Source organism: Mycena indigotica (assembly GCF_014461135.1).
Source record: "Mycena indigotica strain 171206Taipei chromosome Unknown Mind.scaff0013, whole genome shotgun sequence".
NCBI classification, from domain to species: domain Eukaryota; kingdom Fungi; phylum Basidiomycota; class Agaricomycetes; order Agaricales; family Mycenaceae; genus Mycena; species Mycena indigotica.
In genome coordinates, this window is record NW_023503012.1 from 259,378 (window position 1) to 272,185 (window position 12,808).

The 12,808-nt window shown below is 51.5% G+C and overlaps 3 protein-coding genes across 3 annotated transcripts; 2 read left to right on the plus strand and 1 right to left on the minus strand.

The window, feature by feature from the left end:
• Window positions 1-3,767: 3,767 nt before the first annotated feature.
• On the plus strand, window positions 3,768-6,729 carry MIND_01258100 (OPT oligopeptide transporter; the record flags this gene model as incomplete). The annotated part of the gene is made up of 13 exons (XM_037369065.1): window positions 3,768-4,136; window positions 4,186-4,293; window positions 4,350-4,548; window positions 4,599-4,795; window positions 4,842-5,024; window positions 5,075-5,196; window positions 5,245-5,359; window positions 5,411-5,691; window positions 5,736-5,790; window positions 5,843-5,977; window positions 6,030-6,156; window positions 6,212-6,466; window positions 6,521-6,729. The coding sequence occupies 13 exons, from the start codon at window positions 3,768-3,770 to the stop codon at window positions 6,727-6,729; spliced, it is 2,355 nt and encodes a 784-aa protein (XP_037214271.1).
• A 117-nt stretch (window positions 6,730-6,846) lies between these two features.
• Window positions 6,847-7,685, minus strand: MIND_01258200 (uncharacterized protein; the record flags this gene model as incomplete). The annotated part of the gene is made up of 4 exons (XM_037369066.1): window positions 6,847-7,047; window positions 7,101-7,215; window positions 7,265-7,461; window positions 7,506-7,685. 4 exons carry the CDS (start codon window positions 7,683-7,685, stop codon window positions 6,847-6,849), a joined length of 693 nt encoding a protein of 230 aa, XP_037214272.1.
• Window positions 7,686-8,355: 670 nt separating this feature from the next.
• MIND_01258300 (uncharacterized protein) lies at window positions 8,356-12,792 on the plus strand (the record flags this gene model as incomplete). Its single annotated transcript, XM_037369067.1, has 13 exons — window positions 8,356-8,416; window positions 8,462-9,844; window positions 9,890-10,069; window positions 10,119-10,289; window positions 10,339-10,566; window positions 10,620-10,785; window positions 10,835-10,965; window positions 11,014-11,112; window positions 11,167-11,408; window positions 11,457-11,608; window positions 11,658-11,879; window positions 11,932-12,379; window positions 12,433-12,792. The coding sequence occupies 13 exons, from the start codon at window positions 8,356-8,358 to the stop codon at window positions 12,790-12,792; spliced, it is 3,843 nt and encodes a 1,280-aa protein (XP_037214273.1).
• Between the last annotated feature and the right edge of the window lie 16 nt (window positions 12,793-12,808).

The following is a 12,808-nucleotide window of genomic DNA, read 5'->3' on the forward strand; positions in this document are numbered from 1 at the left end:
TTGTTCGAATGTCAATTGCAATTCTGAAGTCTGCCGGTGACTGGAGAATGTCAATCTGGTACATATACCAATACTACTATTGCTCGTGCGTGCCTTGCTGGCGACGTCCAGCGGCATAGACAAGGACAGTTCCAACAATAGCCAGCGGAGAGCTAGCCTTCTTATGCCAAGGCCTACCACCCACTCGCCGATGAGTGATCGCAAGTAACGATCTTCAGTCGATATACGCCGCTTGACAGGCCCAACATATTGATGAACACCGTTTTGACGGGAACCACTCTTCTCGCCCTTTCTCTCCCTGGATACTTATGATTCAAAAACGATCACAACCGTATGTCTCGGCTAAGTCTAGGATGGTAGGGCAACAGTCATTCAGGCGCAATATATCGTGACTTTCAGATGGACGACGAGTGGAGACTCACCCCAATCAATGATAAGTATGTAGTGTTCTTTGGTTGCGAAAACCCATCTGGCCAATATCTGGCAAATCTGAAAAACGAATCTCAAACTTGTGCTTCCTATCCAGGGACAGGCACGAATGGGCCACAGCTTCTGGGGATTCGCGCACTTGTCATTCATTTGTGTTGGGGATCAGAAGTTGCAAAAGACCGTGCTCACCTGGTCAAGAAGCATCATAAAGAGCTCTTGGGACGCACACAAAGACCACGAATAACATCCCTCCCACCACCGACTCGCCTTCTTTAAAAGAAATTGTTTCAGCTCTAAGACGAGGGTAAAGCTCCCGATGAAGTGCGTTCCAAGCTCGATTGGGTACTCCACTGATAAGGAGTCCAGCCTCCAGAATGGCTGGCTAGACAGAAAGACCTCGCTTTGCGATGTGGGTGGCACATGTCTATCGCTCCGCACTCCATGTGTTTCATCTACGATTGCCCTTCCACGAGGGAGCACACGACCAATATTGAAAAGGATCGTACTTGATGCGAGTTGACTTATCGGATAACAGAAACTGTTTGAACCGCAGTTGAACCGCAGCCCGCAGTCGCCAGCGAGCAATTGGCCGACCAGTCTGACGTTCAGAGGTGTTTCGTCGCTTGTGCTGTAGCTTCCGGTGAGCCTATCCTTTGGGTTTCGGGTGGTCGACGAACGGGTTGCTGCCAAGACCGGATTCCCAATACACATCGCTCTCTCAATTCAACGACCTGGCCAAGAGATGAATTCAACCTCGGGTATCGTGGTGATGGGTTGCCACGCAGACCGGCTGCTGGCGCCGAGTAGCTGGAGACGTCTAGACGGATTCATTGAAGCTGCTCTTGAAAATGAGTTGTATCTGACGAAACAAAATGGACCATGCGAGTGAACTGAAGCTGGTAACACCTTTGTGTGTGTCGGATGTTGGGCGTCGGCCGATGTCGGTGTCGGTCAGAGCCGACGTCGGGTCCGGACCTTTGAAATGATCCAGTCGCGCGTTGGAGGCGGCGGTTTGTCGGAAGTATCGTATAAATAACTTGGCTCACTGGCAGCCTGCTGCTCGCACCATAGTTGCGACTCGTTGGCAAGCCACTGACGAAAACAAAATAGCCTCCCCACCACCGAAGAACCAGGATCAGGGTCGAATAACAGGTGTCGATGAGAGCTCGAGGAACCAAGATGAATGTTGCTGTTCGGGCGGAAATTGAGGGCCTTCTGAGAATTGCATTTGGCAGACGTTTTAGTGCTTCGGCGCTCGAGCTGGCCAGTAGGAGAACGCCGGTTACAGTCATCAAGAGGATAGGCACGAACGATAGATGTCTTGTCATGAGCGTATTTTGACAGGTTCAAGGAGGAGATTTAGAGCGAGAGAGGATTCCGGGCATCATTGCTGGCATTGGGTCAAGTGTGCTTCGGAGAGAAGTAATCAGGTCCCTGGCGATGCAGTCCGGTCCAGCTGTAAGATGCGGGATGGGAACGAGTCCAGGACTACTTGCACACGGCTGTCAGGAAGCGCGTGCGTTGTTAATCGCCGCCACAACAAGTCAAGTCATTGAAGGCTGATGTCGGGGATGTGTGCTGGCAGGTATACTTAACGGTGGGCCTCGAGTGAGTTCGTTTATCATTGAATACTGCGATTTGGGTCGGAGATCGGAGAAATTGAATGGGTCTTTCGTTTTCCCTCGGCGTCTAGATAGCTTGTGAAGCCAAGGGCAACGTTCGGGATGCCAACGAGTCGGAAGTGAACTCTTTTAGCCATCGGGTCCCTCGTGAAGCCTCGGTTGTTTAGCTTACCGGTCTGGGGGCTATTTGAGTTATTCTTGGAATGTAGTTGCGCTCCCACGCTAGTGCCGTCCTCCGACCCCATCCTGAGAAATTGTTTGCTTGTTCAGGATTCGCCTTGGAATGAGACAGCGACTTAAATTGTTATCGCAGCCATTCAAATGGCTTAGCGGAGGCGGGTGCGGTCGTATCTCATCATGAATATAATGGTCAACGAGCAATTGGAGGGTGTGAAAACGAACTAGCTCGCCCATCGTGATGCGCCTCCGTCGATGTCGAGAGATCCCGACCTCCAGCTTGCCTCCAGCCTTCAAAGCCGTCCCAACAAAAGTAGGGTTGTTGCTTCTTTTCTTACTTGAAGTTCTGCTTCAGCATAGAAAAGGTAAAACACCACCTTCAGCCTTCGACAGTGTAACGGAAGTACACGCCTCCTGTTGTAGCGCTTTAGTTGCCTTTAAAGGCATTCTAACGGCTCCGAGTTCTAGTGCGCGGGCGGATGATACTTAGTAGGTTGAATTTGCGGGACAAGCGGTAGTATGCTGGGTCGAGGCAAGCGTGAGGTAATCAAGAAGGTTCGATTCCATCGGTTTCGGGCTGTCGTCCACGCTGAAGGACGACGACACACGAGTGCTGCTGGGGCAGTTAGCGCTACTCAAAGTCGACAGGGCATCACTGACGGAGGTCAATTTACGCTTTTCCAACGTGAAGATCTAGAGAGACACACCAGCTCCGTGACCTCGTCCATAGGAAAAGAAGGGATGGCTTCTGCATGCGTGGTGGAGGTGGGTTATTTGTAAGTTGAAGCAAGAAGCAGTTCTATCCACAAGGACTGAGAAGGACTCCCAGCGCCAGTAAGTCGTCCAATTTCCCACTCCACCGTGTGCTGAGTATTGGGCTTCCACATCGCAGAGCGGGCCATTACTTGAAAGTCTTCAGGCCTTGAATCGAAAAGCCTGCTCCTGCTCATGTTTAAGTTATATTCAAGGGCAAAGCGGCCTTGATGACGCGGATCACCGTCACGTGTCAAGTTTTCGGCCTTCTTTTCTCAACCATTGACTGCATTCAAGAACCGAGTTGCGTTGTCTATTATCGACGCATCAACTCATGAGCGAGCTACTCGCCCCCCGCATAGGGACTGTTTGGAAGTAGGACTGCCCCACCTCGGACCGGAGCCACCCACTCCGGCACTGACAATGGTATCAACTCGCTATGTTCCTGTGACGCGTGTGCTCGTTGTCTCCACCGAGTATGCTCACGATAGGAACCTTTTGGCTACTCTCAGGCATGTGCTATGAGCGGGAGATGATCTTTGTGGTACGTAAATACATTCAGGATTTTATTTTTGGTCGTGGGTGGAGCACTATTAACACACGGCCAGCACGGCAGCGGCAAACTATGCCGTAGAATCCATTCCTCCATGGGGCGGCCGAAGGCCAGAGATTACTGACAAGCGGTGCACTCGTCAGTCTTCCTTTCCATATAAAAAGGCATCCTCTAATCAGCCCCCGCTCCAGCTCTCACTCCCACACCCAGAGACTCTCCTTCCTGCCGTCGCCATGTCAGCAGTCGAAGAGCATGCTCCCATCCGGTCGAGCGTCGAGGAGAACGAAAAACGAGCCAGCAGCACGGATGTAGAAAAGCTCGACGGCAACCATGGATTCAGAGTCGATGAGATCGAGGCCCTCGAAGCTGCCGCACTTCCCGAATTCGATGACCCCAACCTCGATAAAGATGCTGCCATTGCAGGAATCATCGAAGACGACTCGCCCTACCCAGAAGTTCGGTCGGCTGTCTCCAACACCGATGACCCCACCATCCCGGTCGCAACAGTGCGCGCATGGACCCTCGGTCTTATCTGGGCTATAATTATTCCTGGCCTCAACCAATTCTTTTTCTTCCGTTACCCGGCTGTTACAGTTACTAGTGTGCGTCTTCATATCATTTTTGTATTTCTGGAGCCTCATTTGTGGTTAGATTGTTGCCCAATTGCTTACCTTCCCCCTCGGACGAGCATGGGCGCGATTGGTTCCCAATGTCTCTATTTTCGGACTGGCACTCAATCCAGGACCATTCTCGATCAAAGTTAGTCTCTTCTTCAAGTCTTGAGTTTCATATCTTTGATCGCCTTTTTGTCGTAGGAACACGTTCTGGTCACCATCATGGCGGGAGTCGGTGGCCCTTCTGCCTACGCAACCGACATTATTGCTGTCCAGCGAGTTTTCTACAACCAGACATTCAACTTTGGCTACCAGTGGATGATCGTGATGAGCACACAGCTCATTGGATTTTCCATCGGTGGAATTGCGAAGCGCTTCTTGGTCGCGCCGCCGAGTATGAGTATGTTTTTGGTATTTTCCGCGCCGTTTTTCCCTCTAATGTTGATCCAGTTTGGCCATACAATCTTGTTACATGTGCTCTCTTCAATACGCTTCATGCTCAGCAATATGCCGGTATCGGAACTCGTGGAGGCTTCTCGCGTGAACGATTCTTCTACATCGCTTTCGCGTGCTCGTTCTCGTGGTATTTCTTCCCTGGCTACATATTCACCGGCCTCTCGTTCTTTTCGTGGGTCTGTTGGATCCGGGTGCGTCAAATTCTCTCTCTGTGGCATAGCTAAAAATAGCGCTTAGCCTGACAACCTCGTCGTCAATCAACTTTTCGGTGTCAACACGGGACTCGCCATGGGTCTTGTGACGTTTGATTGGGCTCAGATCGCATACATCGGCTCCCCGCTCGCGACCCCATGGTGGGCTGAGGCCAATGTTGCTGCTGGATTCGTCGCCTTCTTCTGGATACTCACGCCCGCCATCTACGTATGCGCTGATTCTGCTTCCTTGGGATTCTACCTCACCAAACGTTGCAGTTCTCGAACACGTGGTTTAGCAAGTACATGCCGATCTCGACTACTGGCTCGTTTGACAACACTGGTGGACCTTACGATGTGTCACGTATCCTGACGCCCGACAAGGTGTTCGACGAGGCTCAGTATGTTCATTTTCTCCAGTCTCAAGGCCCTTCGCTGACATAACACAGATATAAGAAATACTCTCCGTTGTTCCTGAGTACAACATTTGCAGTCTCATATGGCTTGAGCTTCGCCAGCATTACCGCCACCATCATGCACGCATTCCTGTTCTTCCGTAAACAGGTGGGTATCTCTGCTTCAACAGAATGGTCAGTCACTCACGCTGGTCCGTAGATTTGGACTCAAGCTCGTCGTGCAATGCACGAACAGCCCGATATTCATGCGCGTTTGATGGCTGTCTACCCTCAAGTACCTGAGTGGTGGTATGCGATCATTTTCTTGACCATGTTTGTCTTTGGTGTTGTCGGCATCGAGGTCTGGGACACCAAGTTCCCTGTGCAATACCTGATTCTGGCGCTTGTCATCTCTTTCGTCTATGTCATCCCCATTGGCATGATCCAAGCTATCACCAATCAGCAAGTCGGTCTGAACGTCATTACTGAGTTGATCATTGGGTGGGTCCTGGCCGTCAATAAGATCATGGCTCATGAAATGGCAGCTACGCTCTCCCGGGACACCCAGTCGCAATGATGATGTTCAAGACCTTTGGTTATGTGCATCATTTTCCACCCCTCCTCGCTCCCTGTTTTGACTCATGACCGATAGATCACCATGGCCCAAGCCTTACAGTTCACGTCTGACTTCAAGCTTGGTCACTACATGAAAGTCCCGCCGCGTCAAATGTTCTTGTCTCAAGTCATTGCAACCATAATCGCTGGAACGGTGCAACTTGGGGTTCAGGTTCGCATGAAACATACCTAACTGACCAACTCGTCTCATGGTCATCCTGCAGGCCTGGATGTTTACCAACATTCGAGATATGTGTGCCCCTCACCAGCCCGACGGCTTCCGTTGCCCAAGTACGACAGTCTTTGGAACGGCGTCTATTATTTGGGGAGTCATTGGACCTCAACGACAGTGTATGCCGCCACTTTTTCCACCTCGCTCTCACTGCTTGCTTACCCTTCCAACAAGTCTCACATGGCCAACTCTACTACGCCTTGACGTTCTTCTTCCTCATTGGTTTCATCTGCCCAGTCCTCGCCTGGCTCTGGACGCTCAAGTGGCCCAACTCCGCCATCCGCTACGTCAACTTCCCAGTCATCTTCTCCGGAACAGGCCTTATCCCACCGGCGAACAGCAACAACTACGTTCCATGGGCGATTGTCGGGTTTATCTTCCAATACGTCATTCGTCGCAGACACTTCTCGTGGTGGACTAAGTACAACTGTGCGTCTTTTGCTTACTTTTCTTCCTACTCCAGTGATGCCTAACCCGATATAGACGTCCTTTCTGCGGCACTTGACTCGGGTGTTGCCGTCTCCGCAGTGGTGATCTTCTTCTGTCTCCAATACCCAAAGAACGGGGCGATTGGAGCGAGCACGATACAGAGTTGGTGGGGCAACACCGTGTGGCTCAAGACGTCAGATGCGAATGGGTTGCCGCTGCTCACAGTTCCAGACGGAGGCACATTCGGCCCAGCAACTTGGTGAGGTAGCAGGGTGTGTCATGTCGGTATATTGTACGATGGATCTCACGATAAATATGTTGTTTGTAAAGTAGTGCTGCGAGTCATGGTCGGTATAATTTGTTGTTAAGGAACGAAAAAATCATTGCATTTCAGGTTGCGTTACACTGCTCTTGGACTTGATTCCTTCCTCCTGCAGGCGAACCCAAGCAGGGCGGGATGTGAGTGCTGCCCACCATCTCGCCACATTCGGTCGGTTATCGGGGGTCATCAGTTCACGAATCGCGCCGAGTTTCATTGCCGAAATCGCGATGAGGTGGAAGAGATCAACGAGAGTCAGCTCCTAAGCAAGGCTACTTAAGTTCAAGTCCTAGAACGGTGGGTGGAGTAGCATACGTTACCGAGGAGATATGCGCGCTTCGAAAGAATGCCCTCGTAAACGTCCAACAGCATCTCCAGCTGCCCGAGCAAAAGCGCGACGCTGCCCTGGTCTACCTCCATGCCAATGTGCCTAGTACTGGGTGTCAGTTTTTGCGCCATTGAAACAAGATAGCACGCACGGTTTGATTGTCACTTCCATTCGTATAGCGCTCACAACGGCGAAGAAGTTGGCGAATTCTACAGATGCCGCCTGCTCGAACAACGAGCGCTCCTGCAAGTCTGGGCCAGGAAGTAGCCGTGGTCCCCTCTCGGGGTATTTCTCCGCCACATAACGACAAATGGCGCGCGTCTCGTAGAGGATGAACCCGTTATCGTCCTTGAAACGTTGTAGTTGACAAGCAGATTAGAGAAAACACGCACGAGGACTGGGACTTGGCCAAACGGCTGCCTGGACAGGTGCGGCTGGCTCCTGTGCTCGTAAGTGTGCAAGTTGACGGGGACCGCCTCAAACGGGACCTGTTTCTCGTTCAAGACAAGCGCCGCGACACAAGCGCCGCCTATCGGACCCAACACCGGCGCAAAGTAGAGCTTGATGACCATGAACGATGCGGTGGCTGGATGGATGCGGTTCTTGCTTTATAAACGCCGTTTGCGTGCCCCGAAGGCTTCGGGAGGCGCAAATGCGGGCCAGATACTTAGTTTGCTTCTTGCGGTGACAAGTTTGGCTAGAAGGAGTCGATTCGCCAATTGAGCAGTGTACTCAGACTGGGAGGCGCATTTCAAGTCCGTTAACGTTCGAGAAGACTTCCTGCTGCAGAGTCACCGAGCGAGTCTTCTATGGGGCATTTTGGCTGAGCAAAAGGATATGCTATGAGTAATTCAGATTCTTGTAAAGGATTGAGGACCGACTTGCTCCCGAGAACCGTTCGAAGAGAAATATATGAGATTTCGACTTGAGTTTGGAAAGGCAAAGACAACTCACGGCTTGATCCATCGGATCAGCGATTTTTTCCTGGAACTTCTTGGGTCATGCCACTGACGGCGCCCACGCCGTTTTGACCAAGGTCTCCGGCCGTCAAGTCAGCAAGGTTACACAGTGCTCTCACACAGAAGAGGTCATGCAACAGCATGCAACGCGGCGAGAAGATATGGAGTCCTTCATGTCATCACATGCGGGGTCCTATGATTCACCCTGCACACTTCCCTCAACACTTCTCCGCCAGTATTTTAACGGCTGTGGCTATGGAGGCCACCCAGCGACTGCCCTTCGATGCAGCTGTTCGCCGTCATCGCCATTGTAGGCGTTTTTGTAGGAGCGGCCAATGGACAAAGTGCGTTGTCCTTTTTGTCTTGAACTTATACTGAAGTTGTCCAAGTATCGGTTGGGTCTCTCCTCGTAGAGAACCAAGTAGCACCACTCGGCATTGATGTTTCTCCTCGTTTTTCGTGGACAATTGCCTCAACTGCTCGTAGCGTCACACAAACTTCCTATCGTATCACAGTCTCTGCCTCAACAGCAGGTGGCTCTGACGTCTGGGATTCTGGCGTTATCAACTCTCCCAACCCGTATCTTGCCCCGTATTCTGGTCGTTCTCTTTCTTCCGACACTCAATACTTTTGGACCGTGGCTGTTGTCTCCTCTGCTGGCTCTGCCTCGGCTCAGTCCACATTCACCACCGGTTTCCTTTCCCAAAATGATTGGGGCTCGAGTGCTTGGATCGGAAAGAACGCAACCATCGTCCCGCAACCCCTTATAAACGCTTTCACCAGCGCCATCTGGATATGGACCCCCTCTTCCAGCCAAACTTCTCCCAATGCCCCGGCGGGAGATATCGCCCTTCGTCTTACCTACTCCGTTCCAAGTGGCAAAACGGCCACCAGCGCCACTATCCTCGCTACAGCCGATGACCTCTTCACACTTTATGCAAATGGCGTTTTAGTTGGGAGTGCACCCAACGCGGTCGATATTTGGAAGCAGGCCCAAATTTTTCGCAACGTGCCATTAACTGGTACCTCGACATCCCTCGTTTTCGCTCTACGAGCAACCAACAGAGCTGATGTGAGTTCTGGTGGAGCTGGTCCCGCAGGCGTTCTTTTTGCGGCCCTCGTCTCTTTCTCAGACGGTTCTTCCACTATTCTGACATCCTCGACATCAACTTCCACAACGACCGGCGCCTGGAAGGCCACCACTTCAATCCCCGCTGACTTCCAATTACCTTCGACTTCTGATGCATCATGGGGCACTGTCCTCAATCTCGGTACTTATGGTGTCGGTCCTTGGTCGAATGGCGTAAGCATTGCTCTTCCAACTGTTCCCATTCCATCTCTCTCCGTTGCTTCTTGGATATGGAACAGCGCTGGTGCGGCAGGAAATGCGCCCGCCGGTGATGTCGCGTTCCGTCGGACAGTCTCTCTTCCATCCAGCTCTACCAAGGTCGCTGTTTCTGCCCAAGTCGTGATCACAGGCGACGATGTCTTTACCCTCTGGGTCAATGGTGTCCAAGTTGGAGCAGCATCGAATGATGCTGATGTTTGGCGCGTAGCTTCCACCATCTCCATCCCTCTTGGTGCAGGTACCAGCACTGCTCCGGTGACCGTCAATGGTGGTCTTGCAGTTGTATTTGCCGCTCAAGTGACAAACCGACCAGACGCCAGTTCTGGCGGCGCCAGTCCAGCAGGCTTCCTGTTCTCTGGAACCATCGCCTATTCAGATGGCTCTACCGATAGCATCGTCAGCGATGGCAGCTGGAAAACCCTAGGTAAGCAGCCATGACATCTAACAACTTCTATTAACATTTCCGCAGGGAGCCTCCCTTCCAATTGGCAAACTCCGACATTCAATGATGTTTCGTGGGCGGCGGCAAATGTTCTGGGCAAATATGGTATTGGACCTTGGAACAGCGATGTGAGCATACCGGATCCGTTGGGCGAACATCCAGCACCTCTATTGCGGAAACGATTTGTTCTCAGCGGCACTAGCATTGGTTTGTCATCATCGATGATTCCATTTGCCGACTTAGAATTTTCCGTCAGGCAAACAAGTTTCCCAGGCTCGCATTTTCTATGCTGCAGGTGGTTACGCTGCAATTCAGCTCAATGGCAAACCAATCTCCGACCGCGTTATGACTCCGGGCTTCACCAAATACGACAAACGAATGCAATATGTGGCGGTCGATGTCAAAAATCTTCTCAACGGTGGCAGTTGTAGGCTAATCAGTTTCGGGAGAGATATTCTGCTTAAGCAATATTCCAGCTGCAAACGCCCTTGGTGCCGAGCTCGGTCGTTCCCATTATGGTGTTACTCAAGGTAGTGTGTGGAACTGGGCTGGCGCGCCATGGCATGCGGAGCCCGTGTTGCGACTCGTGCTCAGTGTCGTATATACCGATGGGTCACGAGAACGTGTTGTGAGCGACGGCAGCTGGAAGAATATTGAGGGACCGACCAGACTTGATGACATTTTCGGAGGGGAAAACTATGATGGTGTGTTGGTCTTTCTTTCTCTGAATCGGTCTTGTGCTTATCAGTGTTGCTAGCACGTTATGAAGTTGCCGGATGGAACTTGGCGTCATTCGACGACAGTGCCTGGAACACCGCCCTGTTGGCTCCCGCACCCAAGGGCGCTCTTATCCATGCAAGACAACCGCCGACAAGGGTCACATCGAGTTTGACCCCAATCAGCATCACGCAACCAGTTCCTGGGTCAGTTTTATCCTCTGGCTATGGCAAACTCAGCTGATGTCGATATTAGTCAATATGTTGCGGCCTACGAACGCGTGGTTTCTGGATGGGTTAAGCTGACGGTTACTGGTGCCAGAGGCAGCTTGGTGACGATACACTATGGAGAGAAAATCAACACAGATGGCACGGTTATCTATCAAGGTTCGCCTGATTTTCCCTGCGTTCAGTCGTTAATGTCGAGGTCGCCAGATACCCAGCATTATTACTCGAATAACTTCCAGACTGATCGTTATTGGCTATCAGGGACCGGCTCTCCGGAGGTCTTTGAACCCAAGTTTTCGTACAAGGGTATGTGCTGCTGGAAGATGGACTATTACCTCCGATATTGAGCGGGTTTTTCAGGCTACCAATACATTCAGATTATCGGATGGCCTTCCTCGACTGCCCCTAAACCTTCGGACATCATTGCACAAGTTGTTCACGACGATGTTGGCACAGTCGGCGATTTCAAATGTTCAGTCGACTTGCTCAACAAGCTCCATGTCGCGACTCTTTATACCCTGCTCAACAACCTGCATTCCATTCCCACCGACACCCCCGTTTACGAGAAGAATGGTTGGTCTGGAGATGCCCAGCTTGCCACTGTGAGTTTGAGTTGTACTGTGAACCTAGACGGTGCTAAGGGGCTCCAGGAAATGTTTTTGATGAATTTTGACTCGCAAGACTTATTGGCCAAGTATGCACAGGATCTGTCCGACTCCATTCCTGCCGATGGTAATGGGCCACCTGCGGTTATTGCTCCGGATAGTGGTTGGGGTGCAAATAATCAAGCTGACCCATGGCAGTAAGTTCTTAGCTTAGTGCATGAGCCTCGACCAATCTCTTTTACTTAGCGCCGCGTTCATTCTCATACCCGCGTGGATATACTCATACCGCGGCGACACCCGGGTTCTGTCAGACAATTACGCGGCCATGAAGACTTACGTGAACTTTGAACTACGACGTTCGCCAAATAACATTGCGAATACTGGCTTGGGCGATTGGGTCACGCCAGAGACTTCACCATTGGGCGGAAATCCTCCAGAAGACTCAAGGGTTCCCGCGACTGCATACTTGTAAGCATTATTTTGCCATGAATTCTCGTTTATTTACTGATGTCTTGTTCAGGTATCATATGTTCGATATCATGGCAGGAGTTGCGACAACTCTAGGAAATACCGCCGATGCTGCCACGTTTGCTTCGCAGGCTGCTGCAGTTAAGACTGCATTCAATAACGCTTTCTGGGCAAATGGCCATTACGCTGGCGTTGGCGATAGCGGCTATCGTCAATCTCATAACCTCCTTGCCCTGGCCTTCAACTTGACAACAAGTCCCAGTAATGCCCAAGCAGTTGCGGATAGTGTTGCAGCCGATGTCAACTCGCGAGGAGTCCACCTCAATACTGGCGCTCTCAGCACGAAGTATATCCTGCCCATGTTGACGAACAATGGTCATGCAGATGTTGCTCTGGCTCTGGCGCAACAAACCACTTTCCCGAGCTGGGGCTTCTGGATCCAAAACGGTGCAACGACTATGTGGGAGCATTGGGCCGTAACAGCGCGTTCGCATGATCATGTTCGTGGCTTTCATTTTGGTCATTCCTGTCGCTGAGCTGAATATTATTACAGTACTTCCTCGGCACCTTTGAAGATTGGTTCTACAAGTCTGTGCTGGGTATTCAGCTCACCAGCACGGCGTTCAAGACCGTCAGCATCGCCCCCGTCTTCACATCCACAGTCCCTTCGGCAAGCGGTTGGCTTTTGACTCCGTTTGGCAATATCACTGTCTCATACCAAACGAATGGGGCCACACTTTCTTTGGACGTGACGCTACCTGTCGGCGCTACTGCGACCGTCTCGTTTGGCTCAGCGAAGACGTTGACCGAGGGCGGGAAGGCCGTGGCACAAGCCCAGGGTATCACTACAATATCCAGCTCACCTATGAAGGTCCAGGTCGGCTCGGGCAAGTACTCATTTGTCTCTCAGTAAACACGTTGTGTATATT